The following is a 16,429-nucleotide window of genomic DNA, read 5'->3' as shown; positions in this document are numbered from 1 at the left end:
ATTCATTGAAAGTGCCCTCTGGTTGGTAGATTGATAGGTAAAGCCCCCTTTGATTGGTCCGATTATTAAAAGAAAACAAACTCAGAAACCCAACCTACATTTTGGATGAAATTGCTGACAGATGATAGGAGAAAGTAGTAGAATAAACTAATCAATCTAAACAAGAATACCGGGATTGATATGTCCATCTCGACATATTTTATGTACAAAAATTTATATTCAACATAAGAGATATTCCTAGTCGTAGTGAATCTAGAATGCTCATGATTATTATAAATAAAGTCGTCGTAGCCTAAAGGATAAGACGTCCGGTGCATTCTTATGTAGCGATGCACCACTGTGCGAATCCGGCCGGTAGGTACCAATTTTTCCAATGAAATACGTACTTAACAAATGGTCACGATTGACTTCCACGGACGAATTCGGTGAAGGACTAACATCGTGTAACCAAAATCAAACCCGCAAAATTTTAATTTGCGTTGTCATTGGTATCCACATCTTGTGAGTCCGCACGGGTAGGTACTACCACCCTTCCTATTTCATCAATAATAAAAAAAAAAATATTTTTAGATGGGGCACCAGTGGATTAGTAAGAAATAACTTTAAATTCTCATTTGATGTTTCACTTCACCTTTGAGGCCCTCTTACAATAACATCTTAAACTCGCGAGTATTCCTCGTTGAATAGCCTGACTGTCGAATAAAAATACGAACAAGTCCAAATCAATGTTGTTGGAGGGTTTTCATTGTTGTATAAATGAAATAATCAATTCAATAGAAAATTACAACTTGTTTTGTAATACAAATTGACCATTCATCTTCATATTGAACTATCGAATTCAAATTCTATGAGAACATCGTTAATCGATTAGGTTCATCTTCGATTATACACCGTGTCCTTGCTCTGAGCAGATCACAGTGAAACTGGACTTTTTGGTGAAAACGCGAGGAGTGAAGTTGTGTGATTTATTTTATTTTGTTTAATTAATGTTTTTTCAGGTTTAAATGTGTAATTATAGGAATATATCTAAATTAAAATAAGACATGACTTAAAGGTCTTAGTTACCAGGTCATATTATCTCTAAAAAAAAGACCCAAAATTTGACGAAGGGCGAGTAGAGTAGATCTGAAACTACTCTCGCTGTTTTCTATTATTTTTTTAAGTAAAATGTCTGAAAATGAAGAAAAAACTTCGTTATTACCACATCACGTACAACAAGAATTGTGTACGACACGTTTACCTTATCGGCAAGGAAGAAAACTAACTGCGGTGAAGGTAAATACGAAATAGTTGTTTATAACTAAACAATTTTAAGATAACTAATATTAATTCTAATTAATTTTATTAATTTACACCGTAGAACAAGCATGTATATTCGTCTAGCAGTTGTTTCTATGTTTTAACACAATTATTTGCAAACAGGTCTACACTGTCAACAATGAATCAACTCATCTCTTAGTCTTCGGTGTGCCATCAATAAATTTGAGACAAGAAACCAAGTCCTTAGTGCAGCGGTATGGTGCCATCAAAAAGTTCAACCTAACCAAAGAATATGAGTGCGAGATATTCACTGAAGCATATCACATTCAGTACGAGAAGATACAATCCGCGCGAATAGCAAAGAAGTACTTAGACTGCAAGAACTACTACGGAGGGGTCCTGCACGTGTGCTACGCCCCAGAAATGGAAACGGTCAACGAACTAAAAGAAAAACTAATAGAACGCAGGAAAGATGTGTTCTACAGATTGCACAAGAATGAAAAAGATTTATCCTTTAGCAAAAAAACAGTTGTTAATGAAATTGACGACGTAACCCAAGAAAAAGTCGCGGAGAAAGCTAAATTGAATATGGGCAATTTTAACCTTATACATTCTAATAAAAGGAAGACGAATAATAGTAATTTAGTTAATAAAAGACTTAGAAATAGCCATCATTTAACAGATTGTAAAAAAATCAATGCAAAAATAGATGTTTTAGAAAACAATGTCACGATACAAAAAAGTCCTAAAATTGAATTAAAACACAAAGATAATGTCGAACTACAAAAACGATTGAAGACTGATATTGACATTGTCGATTGTACTAGTACAGAGAGAGAAACGATTACTAACATTAATGAAGCATTGAATTACAATAAATTTGGAAATGAAATAATTAGGAATATCGTTAATAAACCTCCTAATAAAATTATATTTAGTTTTAATAAAAACAGCTAATGAAATTTGAGGTTTTCATTTAATGACCGACATGCTGGATGAATACAATGATTCTATAGTTACAAGGACACAATACTTTAGTGACGAGAACTTAAAGCTTAAATATATTCATCCACAGTGTGTTTTCAGAGATTCTTTTTGCCACGTACCATCCGGCTTTGGAATGAGCTCCCCTCCACGGTGTTTCCCGAGCGCTATGACATGTCCTTCTTCAAACGAGGCGTGTGGGGAGTACTTAATGGTAGGTAGCAGTAGTAGGTAGTAGGCAGAAACGGAATTGGATAATGGAGAGAGTTAATAACAAAGAGAAAACAGACAGCGTGAATGAACCCTTCACTTTCATAAGTCATGACAGAATACAACAACACTAAGCACGTAACACCTTTTTCTTTTTTATTGATTAGATGGGTGGACCAGCTCACAGCCCACCTGGTGTGAAGTGGTTACTGGAGCCCATAGACATCTAGAAAATAAATGCCGCCACCCACCTTGAGATACGAGTTCTAAAATCTTAATTAGGTACAACAGCTACCTCACCCTTCAAACCGAAATGCATTACTGCTTCATGGCAGAAATAGGCAGGGTGGTGGTACCTACCCGTGCAGACTCACGAGAGGAGGTAATTACGCAAGATATTGTTTCAAGGTTTGGTTTTTATTACACGTTACGTTATTTTTTCATCGTGGAAGTCAATCGTGAGAAATTGTAAGTACATTATTCATTAGAAAAATCGGTATCCGCCTGCGGGATTCGAACACCGGTTCCTCTCTATATACGAATGCACCAGACGTCTTATCCTTTAGGCCACGACGACTTTCTGCTGTTCCACTCACAAATTAATAAAACGCACTGCTAACCTTAATGAAACAAATTTAATAAACCATTACATTACAAGATGTAGGTGCTTAACATTAAAATATTAACTAATTTCATTTTTTTACAGTTCAGGCAGCACACCTCACATTTCTTAGTCCATTTTGGCAAAAAAAAACGGTCAAAAAAAAAGTCCCGAGAAATTTGACTTTTAATTGACCGGTGTCAAAAAAGACAACAAAAGCCAAATTAACTTAAAGTAAACAATTATCTCTCTTAGTTAATCGTTTGATTTATGGGAGGTAGAAGTAAGGAGTATCAGTGTACTAAAGTGTCCGCTCAAAGGGAGTCAATTAAAGTGGCGCCACAGTAGCAAGTGGAAGGAATTTGAAAGCAGCGCGATTATCTATTAGAGCAGGGCACTAAATTAAAACTGTAAGAAACACTTTTTACATGAAGTGATACAAATAAATAGTTGAGATTTTAAATACAACAATTTTTTAGTTACACAAATGACGAATAATATTAAGTTTTTCAACCCGGCACACTTTACACTATTCAAAGCTGCTATATTCACATCATTCCCACTAGCGCTATTTTAATTAATCTTCCAATAACAACTCGCTGTTAACAGGTGGACTTCAACTTGTCCCCTATGCCCCTATACAAGATGGCGCTCCTCACATCTACCCTCCATAAACAAAAGTAAATACCTCTTACTTATTCGTTTAATTATAAACCTCTCAGCCCGTTTCTGCAACGGCGACAATTCATTCAACCCAAATTTTTATTTACATTGTTAAATGAGTTTACAAATAAAATCAAAGGCATCCATTAAACTTCATATCGAGGAGGGAAATGCTATTTTATTTAAGCAACATTTCGATGGAAGGTGCGTTTTATTTGGTATTACCATCAACAGTTCGACGTTTTTAATTGAACTTCAATTTAATTTACCCCATTCAAAGAACTAAAGAAGTTTTTTTTACGATATTACATCAATCAAGAATTTCCGTAACGAAAATAAAATCTAACACCCACCACTCCGCCTGCCATGTAGCTCGCGTTCAACACATTCACACGTTGCGCTTGTGTAGTGTTTGTGAATAAGCGCGCGGCGTGACGTCTGCGCACTGCATGCGCATCATGAAGTCTGCCCGTCTCTCTCTCGCGCGGTCTAGTTTATGAGTGTGAAGGGGAAAGTTTATGTTTATAAATATAGCATGGTCTTATTTTATTATTGTTTTAATATGAAATTATTATTGTCTAATTATAATTGCATAAGTTGATAAAAAATGCTATGCAATAGCTTTGTCGCGGCAGTCCCCGAGTGTCACGCGCGTTTTTCCAAATTTTAAACCTTTAAATATCTCTGTTCTAAAGGCGCAAAAATATCACTTAAATGAAATAGCCATTCACTCCTCGACATATTATTATAATCACGTACCTACGGCGTCAAATAAAACGAATTAACCTTAAAATTAAAACTGATATTTATTTACTAACTACAAATAATCAAGTGAAGTCGACATGTACACAAGTCCCGGAGTAGTCTGGCCGCAGGTTGCTGGGCACAGGACCTGCCATTCAACTCTGCTCACATTACGTGCCATGCAAAAATACTGTTATTTCTAGAACATTATCTATGGCAAGGATGAGCAACACGCGTCCCGCCAAAAATTTCTAAAATTGGATTTATTTTATCGACATTTCTCCATCAATTCGTTTTTCTGTCCTTTTTTTGTTTGTTTTTAATAAAGAAATAAAGTTTCGTAAATTATTAATAAAAGTTAATAAATGTGCGCCAAAAAAAATTTAAATTGGCCCATTGATTAAAAAGGTTGCTCAGCCCTGATCTATGGCACTGCAATGTTTTATCTCAGGACTCTGTCGCATGTCTTCATTATTGAGAACACGTTTCCCTTACATCCCAAAATTGGTATACCTAATAACAACATTTACTTAGAATTCCACTTTTATTTTCTCCCAAAATATTTTCACTCGCTCTATCATTCTTCTAACCTTAAAAAATATTTGGACATTTCATATCATACATTTGGAGTGACAATGGGAGTCTTATGTCGGGAAAAAGCGGTCCTAACACACAGTCAGACAATGAAAATCGAGGTTTTGTGGCAAGTAGCATCCGTGAGTAAGGTTCAGCAAGGATCCAGGAGTTGCAGGGTTTGCGATCAAGCCCAACTCAACTCAAGTCAATAGACATATACAATGCGTAATGATAACAGTCAGTTTCAACAATATAAAAAGAAAACAGTTTTTCTCAGGACGGAGGCTAGTTCTTGTGAATTGGCGGTAGTTCTTTTTGACGTTCAACAAGTATGTACTTTCATTTATGCTGAATAAAATTTTTTTGATTTGATTTGATCAATTTAAGCAAAATAAAAAGAGAATAATTGAGTCGACTATTATCAAAGCCGGCAATCTGACTTTTGGACAATGATTGGTAAATCAGAAAAACGAATTATTGACTTTGTATTCCATTGGCAGTCACAAAACTCTTCAGAACGACATCTTAGATAAATAACAGGTTAACTATTAACCTTTATTTAATGCAGGTTTTGAACCGTATTCTTTGAAGGAGACGATTATATTCAAATCAATCTGTATTGACATATCAATAATTTTTTTTTGTCCAAATGTACAGATTGCCACCTTTGATAATAGACGACTCAATTATAATCAATGCTATCAAAGTGCATTGACCCTTAGAGCGCGAACTGTCGATAGATCGACTAACACGTATAAAGTGCGGAGCGTCGGAATACCGACTATTTGCTTGTTGAGTTTGTTAATAAGCCTTAGCGCACGCGCGCACAGCGTTAGTAATAAGTAACAATTATAAATAACCAATCAAAATTATTTCGCTGTGTATTTAGTAACATTTCTTTCTTACTGGTGGTAGGACCTGTGAGACCACATGGATAGGTACCACCACCCCGCCTATTTCCTCCATGAAGCAGTAATGCGTTTCGGTTTGAAGCTTGGGGCAGTCGTTGTAACTATACTTGAGACCTTAGAACTTGTATCTCAAGGTGGGTGGCGCGTCTACGCTGTAGAAGTCTATGGGCTCCAGTAACCACTTAACACCAGGTGGGCTGTGAGCTCGTCTACCCATCTAAGCATTAAAAAAAAACCAGGCGGGCCGTGAGCAAGTCGAACCAACTAAGCAATAACAAAAAGAAGAGTATTTTTAGCACACTGTGGTGTGAGTTCCACACGTCAGCTCTGTGATTTGTTCAAAACAAAAATAATCCAATATCCTTAAAACTGATACAACAAACATTGTGTGACTTTGACTATATAATTATCAACATATCTCTTTTTGTTGCCTAGATGGGTGGACGAGCTCACGGCCCACCTGGTGTTAAGTGGTTACTGGAGCCCATAGACATCTACAACGTAAATGCCGCCCCAACTGCCTTGAGATATGAGTTCTAAGTTCCCAGTTTTTACAGTACAACGGCTGCCCCGCCCCTTCAAACCGAAACGCACTACTGCTTCACCGCAGAAATAGGCAGGATGGTGGTACCTACCCGTGCCAACTCACAAGACGTCTTACCGCCAGTAATTACGCAAATTATTATTTTGTGGGTTTGATTTTTATTAAATGATGTTAATCCTTCACCGTGGAAGTCAATCGTGAACATTTGTTGAGTACGTATTTCATTAGAAAAATTGGTACCCGCCTGCGGGATTCGAACACCGATGCATCGCAACAACGAATGCACCGGACGTCTTATCCTTTAGGCCACGACGACTTCATAAGACTATATACTCACAAAGTGCCTATTAAACACCACAAAAATAGCTACATGAGACACTATTCAATACTCACATGAGTAGAGTATACGCGAGCTTATAAAGTAGTAGTAAATATATGGAGGGTTGAAAGGCCATTTGATTTAAGCAACATTTTTACAATTTTACAAGAGAGCCATCTAAAGTTTAAAATTAGGAAAACAATTATCATAACAGAAAAAAATCTCTTTAGCTACTTTTAAGGGAGTAAACATAATTGAAAATTCAATTAAAAACATTGAACTGTTGATACTAATCTATACATATAAATAAAATTAGAGTGTCTGTTTGTAGTATTGAAATAACCGCTTTTTACTACACGCATATGAATATATATACGGTACATACACAAAAATATTTTTTTTACAATTTTTGTCTGTCTGTTGGTTCCGGCTAATCTCTGGAACGGCTGGACCGATTTTGATGAGACTTTCACTAATAGGTAGCTCTGGTGATATAAGACGTAACTTAGGCTACCTTTTTTAGACCAGCTTCGTCCCGCGGCGTCACCCGCAGTTATTGTCGTACCGCGCGCAACCTGGCGGGACTCGCCTATCAATAATAAAATTTAATGTTTCCGAAGCGAAGCAAGGGCGGGTCGCTAGTATCAAATAAAACGAACCTTTAATTACAAAGATTAATGTCACTTAAACAAAATGGTCTTTCACCCATCAATATATATATTTGTGTTCCTATTGGACTGGCAGCAAACAACATGTAAGTACAACTGATTCTCACACTAGTCATTCCAAGCCAATATGAACTCACTTCATAATCAACTAAAATTCATATCCGCGAGTCACACATGAAAAATCATTAAGTGTGCAAAGGGAACTGCAGTGGAACTCTCTTAACTTCTAAAACCTTACCTCTTCACCTTCATTCTTCCTAACTATTCATCCCACATGATAGCGGGCTCAGCTTTGACATCAATATCAAGAATATAATTATTTTACAATACACTCTAAAAGTTCATTAACTTTTGTATGTAGCACATTTATGAGGCTCGAGTAAGATCACAGAATGCAAGCTGTTTTCAACAGGTATCTTCAGCAGTGGAGTTGTTTCTAATACAATAGTTTTAATGGGACAATCTCAATCTTCAGGCTTGAAGTGCCATCAGCAGTTTAAGTTTGTCTCGTCTTCTGTCACATGCAAACCTCTTGCCCTTCATCCAACTCCTCAACTTCGATCTTCACTATGGACAGATTGACCCCGGTATTCTCACATGACACTATATGCTCATGCAACTCCTGATCATTAGTAAAACATGTACCGCACTTCAGACACTTAGATACTGGCACCTCTTCAGTTTTAGGTTTTTTCTTATTGTGAACTTTCCTCGTGTGCTTGCTCAGATCCACCTGCCTTTTAAAGGACTTGCCGCAGATCACACAGTGAAACTGTCTGACTTTAACGTGTATTTGCTTGTGCGAGGCTAGATATCGTTTCGACGCAAACTCCCGGTTGCATATGTCACAAGTTGCTTTACCGTCCTTTGGATGGACGGTGTTCATGTGAATGCGCAAGTGCATTGAGCATTTAAATATCTTCTGGCACATGTCGCACTGCTTGGCCGCTTCTGGCGGGGCGTGGGTCACTCGCATGTGGCTCTCCAGGTTGGCGGCAGATTTAAAGGTCTTATTGCAGATCTCACAGGTCGCAGTTTCGATGGGATGCACCATTTCCAGATGCCTCCTCATCACATAGTATTCCGTGAACTTTTTAGAACAAATGGGGCAGGTTTTCGAGTTTTGTTGTACTTCAGAATGCGTTTGCTCCAAGTGCCAATAAAGCGCTGTGTTCGTTGTGAACTTTCTGTCGCATATCATGCACGGTAAGGTACCGACCTTCATCTGCTTAGCGGCAGGTCTGCCGTCCTTGTGCACGCATCGCATATGACGGAGCCACGATTTCTTCGATGCCAACGTCCTATGGCATATTTCGCAGGTCATCTCGCGACTGGCGCCGTGTACGTTCCAGGTATGCTTCTTGTACACGGGGAAAGTAGGAAACTCCTTCCCGCAGTCCTCGCACACATATGTTTTTCCCTCTTCGGGATGGCTCCACAGCATGTGCCTTCGGAGCAGCATCTTGCTTTTATATTCTTTATCGCATTGAGGGCATTTCGCTGCTTCGCCGGGATTGTGTACATTACGGTTGTGCACTCTTAGTTTGTACTTTTTAGCAAATGATTTATTGCAAATTGGGCAAGTCACCCTTTCTTCGGGCTTGGAGTGAGCATAGAACTTATGGTTGCTCAGTTTCTTTTTATTGGCGAATTCTTTACCGCACAAGTCGCAGGCTTTCGCTTCGCCCTCGGCCACGTGGACGCTATCGACGTGCGATTTCAAGTGAGCATAGGATTTAAAGTTCCTATTGCACTGCGGACACTCCACGGCGTTCTCGGTGTGCAAATGCGTCACGTGACTTTTCATGTTGGCCTGATTTTTGAACGTCTTAGGGCATAACGGACATTTCACTCTATCTTCCTTTTTGATCTTTTTCTTAGATTCATCAGCATCTTCGGACTCTTCGGGCTCATGTTTCACGTCAGTTTCCAATTTAATTTCAGTGTTCAATGAATTAGCCGTAAAATAATATGCCATATTGTTTATTATTTGTTGGGAGTATTGTGGATAGTTGACGGCATTGTGTCCTGGAGCCGGCTCGCTTTGGTTCTGCAGCTGGTCCATATCGCCTTGCTCGAGTACATCCACCGGCTCGCATTTCACAGTTACCACTGGTGTGACTTCCATTTTTTTTTCTGTAAAATACAAAATTATTGCAACTACATTAGAGTTTCAATAAAATTTTTGCAATTTATATTTTACAAGCGGCCCGCTTCGACTCTGCTCGGGTCTTTAACAAAAATTTCAACGATATTTGACATTGTTTTATTTTTTTAAATAAAAGAACACTTATTGCGGCATAACTGTAATAGTTAGACATATGCTGATGCGACACTTTTTGTAAATAATAATGTGCTCTACAAAGTCATAGTACATTATTTTATTCTATCATCAATAATTTTCGCAGGGAACGTGATGCAAAGAATATTTTAGGTAATTTTTTTACACCTTGGGTTACTACATTATTCGGGTTTTAGTAATAATTAAAAAAAAAAAAAACGATTATAGCCTATGTCACTCGGGAATAGTGTATCTTCCAAACAGTGAAAGAATTTTTCAAATCGGTTCAGTAGTTTCGGAGCCTATTCAATACAAACAAACAAATCTTTCCTCTTTATAATATTGGTACAGTGGCAACAACTACATGCTGCCACTCGCTTTGAGATGTGAGGTCGAGTCTTAATTTATCGTTTAGCACAATGTGTCCTACCCTTCAAACTGTGGGCTGGTAATTCCTATCCATACGGCATCACAAGACGCTTTAAAAACTCCCACTAGATTACAAAAAAAAATACAGGTTTGATTGACGAAACAGGTAGAATATTTCTCAACATAAAACTATAGTTTGGTTTATTATGAGGATTTATTTATCTTTGGTTTGATCTTGTCCTCTTATAATTTAGGCACCAATCAAACCTGATCCAAAGGTAATTAATTCATCTTACGAGGGCGGGATGAATAAGTAACCAGCCTCTGTTAAATAAAAAGTTAAAATAAAAAAAAAATATGTCAATTTAAAGTCGTATCTCTGGCCACCTGTGTTCTAAGTTTGAATTAGGTGGCGTGAAAATTTTATTGATTTTTTGTCATTTGAAAATATATTTCGTCAAAGGTTTTCAAAATGGATAAAACTGAACAAAGAGCGGTGATAAAGTTTCTTCATATGAAGGGCATGAAGGGGAAAGATATCTATGAAGTTAAAGGATGTTTTGGGTGAATGTGCTCCTTCTTATGCCACAGTAAAAAACTGGGTGGATGAGTTTAAGCGCGGTCGTACATGTGTCCAAGCTGAAGCCCGCCCCGGACGTCCAAAAAGCGTCACGACTCCGGAAATGGTCGTGAAAGAACATTCTATAGTTTTAACAGATCGCCGATTGAAGTTATCTAAAACAGCTGACACTACGGGTATCTCAAAAGAACGGGTACATCATATCCTAATAGAGGAATTAAATATGACAAAGTCATCGGCCCGTTACGTGCCGCGATTGCTTACGCACGATCAATCAGGGATTCGGGTGCAACACTCAAAAGAATGTCTGGACCGTTTTAGAGTAATAAAGCCCATCTTTTACGTTGATTTGTAACAACAGATAAAACATGGGTTCATTATTACACGCCAGAATCACAAAATTCAATCAAAACCGTGGACGCAATCGGGATGCCCGGCTCCAAAAAAAGCCATGGCTGTAAAGACGGCTGGAAAAGTGATGGCTTCCGTCTTTTGGGATGCAGATAGGATCTTGATGATAGATTACCTTCCTAAAGGTCAAAAAATTCATCGGAATACTACGCTAATCTTCTAGATAATTTTCATTAATGTATTCAGCAAAAACGACCAGGTTTGGCGAAAAAAAAATCATCTTCTACCAAGACAACGCTAGGGTTCACAGATATGTTAAAGCTATGGCAAAAATCAAATCGAATTGAAGTATGATTTGCTGCCCCACCCACCTTATTCGAAGGATCTACCGCCATCAGACTTCCACTTATTCCCTAAGCTCAAAACTTTTTTGGGCGAACAGAAATTTGCCACAAATGATGAAGTCATAGCCGCTGTAGAGGAGTATTTTACAGGCCTCGAAATATATCATCTTATGGAAGGCATTACTGCTTTAGAACGAAGATGGCATAAGTGCGTAAAGGTTCACGGAGACTATGTCGAAAAATAAAATTAATTTTATCACGGAAAGTTAAGTGTTTTATTATTAGGCTACTTACTTATCATCCCGCCCTTGTAACATATTGCTCTACTTTCTTGCAAGTACATAATTAATCTTTTTGGAACGAAGTTCCTTATGGGACGATGTGGAGGGGTGAACCGGGTAAAGACGTCCGTAAGATTTTTATTAGTAATGCACACAATGTACGATTTAACTTTGTAATAACGTACAAATTAGTAATGCACACAGTGTACGACTTAACTTTGTAATAACGTACAAAAAATAACTTTTTTTTATCATTCACTAGCGACCCGCCCTCGCTTCGCTTCGGAAACTTTAATTTATTATTGATTTCTCCACTATTTAGTGGATGTTATTATACATATAAATCTTCCTCTTCAATCATCTATCTATTAAAAAAAACCGCATCAAAATCCGTTGCGTAGTTTTATAGATTTAAGCATACATAGGGATATAAGGACAGAGAAAGCGACTTTGTTTTATACTATGTAGTGATTTACCACGATCTCAGCGTTCGTTTGCGCAATACACTAACTCTTATGCAAACAACCGTGAATGAAGTGTATCACAATAAGTTCGCACGTTACCAAATGACCGTGGGTTGTTGCGAAACCTCCAGTTTTATTTTCTTTATACCTCGAATATAACTTAAAATTATTATTTTTATAATAAGAACTTCGTTCCTATCCGATGTCCCACGACACCACACATCTTTTTAATTTTTTTTCCGGGCTGGGGGCCGAACCTCCTACGAGGTCCCCGCGCCTAGGGGGGTGCGTAGGGTATGTGGTCCGCAACTGCGAGACCGCGGGCCCAAGGAATTTTAGGGCCCTACCGCACTAAACGACTCCCCTGCACTCTTACACCCGACGTCCGATCTCTGTCCGGGGTCAGAACCCAGTCAGAGTAGGCGGGTTCCCACCGTCAACATACGACCAGACACGCGGCGCCACCCCTAGGACGCCCAACCGACGGGTTATTGTGCCGATAGTCTACGACCAACGACGTCGGTCTCCGCGGTACGGCGGCCCCACCAGACCGCCCGGGCGATGCCGCTGGTGTTCCGGAATACCCCGCGGGGCCAGAACTAGTCTGCCGGGTCGGAACACGATACACCGCCGACCGGCTAACTTTAGTGTACATTAAGGGATGATTCACGCTACGCCGTATCGCGACCGAACCGGACCACTCATTCATGTTACACCGGGCTGTTTGGGTTTATTCTTTGCACGGCCGTGTCTGTGTTATGTGGTTTTTGGCAGCTAGTGATTTCATAGTTTAAGTAAATATGCAACTTTCACAATTTGAATTGGCAGCTAAGTATTGCAATTGCCATCGATGATGAAGTATTGGAAAAACGTAGCGAAACTACTAAAAGAAGATTGTACATCCAATCTGGAGAAAGCGAGAAGCAAAAAGAGAATTTGCTTTACTTTACAAATAATTAATAGAATACGAGAGCAAGTTTTCTCATCGTCCATTTTGCTGTTGAGCTGCTCATCTCACTAATATTTGACGTTGACTGCTCTGCGGGCGCCCGCTCATGTTAATGTTAGAACGTGTCGGGGCCGGACCGTGCCGAGCCGGGAACCAATACCCACCGACATTTCAACGCCGTAGATACTGAGACACGGTCAGGCTTGAATCACTTCATACAAAAAGTATACCACAATGTTGGGCCGTGCCCTGGCCGGGGTATTCTCCGGTCGCAACACGGTATAGCGTGAATCATTCTTAAGAATGTAGTTTAATCACTAGGGATATTTGGGAAGATGCACAGAGTTTGCCGGTTTTCAAAATTAACACATATCGGTATACAGAAAATTCTATTAAGCGCTTAAAAGACACTATCCATATTACTTGCCTATGATCAAAAGACTTGGCATTACTTTGTAACGACAAAAGACCTGTTCAGTATTCATGCTGGAACATTTACACAGGCTTTCTTAGTTTCCTACACAGACTCTCGACTTGTATATACATATTTGCTTATCTACTTTGGGATCCTCTTTATCGTGAAGACAAAAACCCAAGTTAAACAAACTGCCAGACATTAAGATAGTATTCATTTGTTCTGTGTGAAATGAAACATAAAAATTTAGGAATATTTCTATTACTAAGTTACTAAGGAGTTAACACAATATTGAAATGTTTATGAAAGTCACCTTAGTCCATAGTTAGGTAGCCACTAGATTGTGAAGTATTCCAAATGCCCAAAATAATATTGAGGGGTTAAAGGAAATTTATTTAAGCAATATATAATATATAATTAAACCTGTTGAGAAATAACAATAAAAAAAACCGAGAGATGAAAGTGTAAAATTAGTTTTAATTATGACCACGACCCACAAAACTGAACAAATACAGTGTATATATATTATATGGTTTTGCTGCCCTCATAGGAACTGTGGCCCACAATCAAACCAGCAATTTTAAAAGCAGAATAATGTCCAATTTGTCAGTTGTTATTGCCACTTTTATATATATATGTGTGTAATATAAGTAATATATTTAGAAATTTCAAGTTATTGTCTTCTCTTGATACAAGCATGTAGACAAATTGTCGCCCAAAGATCAATTCTTGAGAATGTTGTGTTATGCGTTTTTTTATTGGTTCTGTAGGGAGACCAGCATTCGGCTCGTCTGATGGTGAGTGGTCGATGTCGCCCATGGGCATTAGTAACGCCAGGAGCACAGCAAAGCTGCTAGCTACTGTTTTGTGTTATATGGAAGTTTGTTCAACTTGTAAGGTTTATTTGGGCAGTGTAATCGGGTAGGCCATGGCCGCGCGACATTGCGTAGTTTACTTCTTCATAAATTATATGGATTTTGGTAATAATCTATCCTTCAGAGGTTATTGCAAACAAAAACATTGTTTGGCCAATGTTGTTTGTTGTGTGATGCGATTTGTTGTGTGATGCGAAATGCTTTATACACTTGATTTATTAGAAAGAAGTTAGCCAAAATATAAAGCTGTTTGATCGCGCCCTTGTGCGACTTCGGCGAGGACATTTTTCTGTATATTTTTTTTTCAATAGTTAGTGGGAGTTGACTAAAATCGCTCAAAGATATGCTAAAATGATTTTCCTTTTGATATTTAATTTCTTTCAGACATTTGTCTTCCACTTACGAGCAGGTGTTCTAACACCTGTCATTTTAAGATGCATTTTTCGTTAGTAATCAGATAAAAATGTACACCAAACGATAGAGGAAACGATTATAAACTTATTATTTACATACTCCTTCGTTTATTTAGACTGAAAAACTTGTGAATAAAACAATTTTCGTTCTTAAAGGGCAGCTTACTATCAACAGTGGCACTGCCTGCCATTTTGTTAATAAACTTTTTCGCTTGACATGAAATATTTTATGTGATTGAAGGGCTTTTAACTCACCTATAGCATGATATTACTCCTAAAAGATTAACTGACTTATTTTTATGTTAATTTTATATGAATCTATTGTTTATTTTACGAAAAAAACATGTAAAATTCACTTTATTCACTAAACATTGACACAATATGTACACTGAAAACAGAAATCAAAATCATGACAGAAAAAAAAGGAAAGCGGCGAAGCCTTCATACTTGAAGGCAGTCCAAATTCGAAAAGTTAAAACCATAGATAGAAGTAAAACGTATTAAATCGATTCTATAAGATCATCTTTAGTCGATTCTTTTGCTAAAATCAATTTCGGACTGGAGCTGTATGTGGGAATTGATCGGAAAATGTCTTGAAATAAAAACATACGTATGATGCTTAAAGGTATTTTTTGATTTAAGCTAAGGTTTTTATTTATTTAATTACGGTAACTTTAACTAATCCCTTTTCATTGTTTTAGTTTTTATTTAAAATAAAGCTAGTTAAAAATAAAGAAAGACCCTTGGAATTATGACATTTTAACTTTGGACTTTAGACTACAGCTAATGTAAAATTTGAATTTTAAATTATACTTGGACGCTACGTCATTTCAATATGTCCCGCATAACTATAGGTCCTTTTTTGATAATAGTAGTTTGGCATAGTAGCGATAAACTCATCCATCTACTCTGGATAGAACTATTATCGATTAACCCCTTTGATATTCTTACTCTGAATGATCATTAAAAAATGACTAAGCCGTGTCGGTTAAATAAAGAACATAATTAATATCGCTAGTTTTTAGAACAGAATGCAATTACATACACTTAATATAAAGAGGTTTATAATCCCTTCCGTAAAGCTTCTTCAAACGAGGCTTGTGGAGAGTATTAAACGGTAGGCAGCGGCTTGGCTCTGCCCCTGGCATTGCTGAAGTCCATGGGCGACGGTAACCACTCACCATCAGGTGGGCCGTATGCTCGTCTGCCTACAAGGGCAATAAAAAAAAAAAAAGCCTTACACTTAGTCCTGGATTAAAATCTGTTTTACTATTTTTCATTGACCAGAATGCACAATTTAATTCCTGTACGTCATCACGCACCAAAAATAAGTGTAGCTAATGTTATTAGCCTCCAATTGAGTAAAGGGTCGAATATGACTGTGGTCAATCCTAAACCGATTCTTCTCCTGCCGAATTGTCTGCTAACGAAAATCAATTGGACCGCGAAATAATGCCACCCTGGATTATTTCATATACCTTTCATATACAATAATGCAAGATAAAAACAAACAAGAACATAATAGAAAAACGAATTGATAGGAGAAAGTTGATAAAATGAATTCAATTTTAGGAATGCTTGGAGGGACACAAGCGGCCCTTGGACCCCTTGCTGCTCAATCAACCCT

The 16,429-nt window shown here is 37.9% G+C and overlaps 2 protein-coding genes across 3 annotated transcripts; one reads left to right on the top strand and one right to left on the bottom strand.

Annotated features, from left to right (window-relative positions):
• Nucleotides 1–916: 916 nt before the first annotated feature.
• LOC101740439 (RNA-binding protein 48) lies at nt 917–2,222 on the top strand. The gene is made up of 2 exons (XM_012692637.4): nt 917–1,275; nt 1,423–2,222. The coding sequence occupies exons 1-2, from the start codon at nt 1,168–1,170 to the stop codon at nt 2,215–2,217; spliced, it is 903 nt and encodes a 300-aa protein (XP_012548091.1). The 5' UTR covers nt 917–1,167; the 3' UTR covers nt 2,218–2,222.
• An 848-nt stretch (nt 2,223–3,070) lies between these two features.
• On the bottom strand, nt 3,071–15,276 carry LOC101740172 (oocyte zinc finger protein XlCOF6). Of its 2 annotated transcripts, XR_009974178.1 has the most exons (3): nt 15,058–15,254; nt 6,599–9,616; nt 3,071–5,991 (listed from the first exon to the last, which is right to left on the bottom strand). XR_009974178.1 is itself a non-coding variant. In XM_004922101.5 (2 exons), exon 2 carries the CDS (start codon nt 9,606–9,608, stop codon nt 7,998–8,000), a length of 1,611 nt encoding a protein of 536 aa, XP_004922158.2. In that variant the 5' UTR covers nt 9,609–9,616; nt 15,058–15,276; the 3' UTR covers nt 3,071–7,997. The 2 variants fall into 2 exon arrangements, 1 of the variants encoding a protein (XP_004922158.2); XM_004922101.5 differs by having other exon boundaries at nt 3,071–9,616; nt 15,058–15,276.
• Between the last annotated feature and the right edge of the window lie 1,153 nt (nt 15,277–16,429).

The sequence above is a fragment of the Bombyx mori genome, chromosome 11, assembly GCF_030269925.1.
Source record: "Bombyx mori chromosome 11, ASM3026992v2".
In the NCBI taxonomy this organism is placed as follows: domain Eukaryota; kingdom Metazoa; phylum Arthropoda; class Insecta; order Lepidoptera; family Bombycidae; genus Bombyx; species Bombyx mori.
This window is presented reverse-complemented; position numbering and strand designations above follow the sequence as displayed.

What these genes read in the sequence shown, in the direction of transcription:
- LOC101740439 (XM_012692637.4), top strand. Translation starts at nt 1,168, where the DNA reads ATGTCTGAAAATGAAGAAAAAACTTCGTTATTACCACATCACGTACAA. An exon ending in GAAAACTAACTGCGGTGAAG is followed by an intron (nt 1,276 to 1,422) that starts GTAAATACGAAA and finishes ATTTGCAAACAG; the next exon opens with GTCTACACTGTCAACAATGA.
- LOC101740172 (XM_004922101.5), bottom strand. Translation starts at nt 9,608, where the DNA reads ATGGAAGTCACACCAGTGGTAACTGTGAAATGCGAGCCGGTGGATGTA.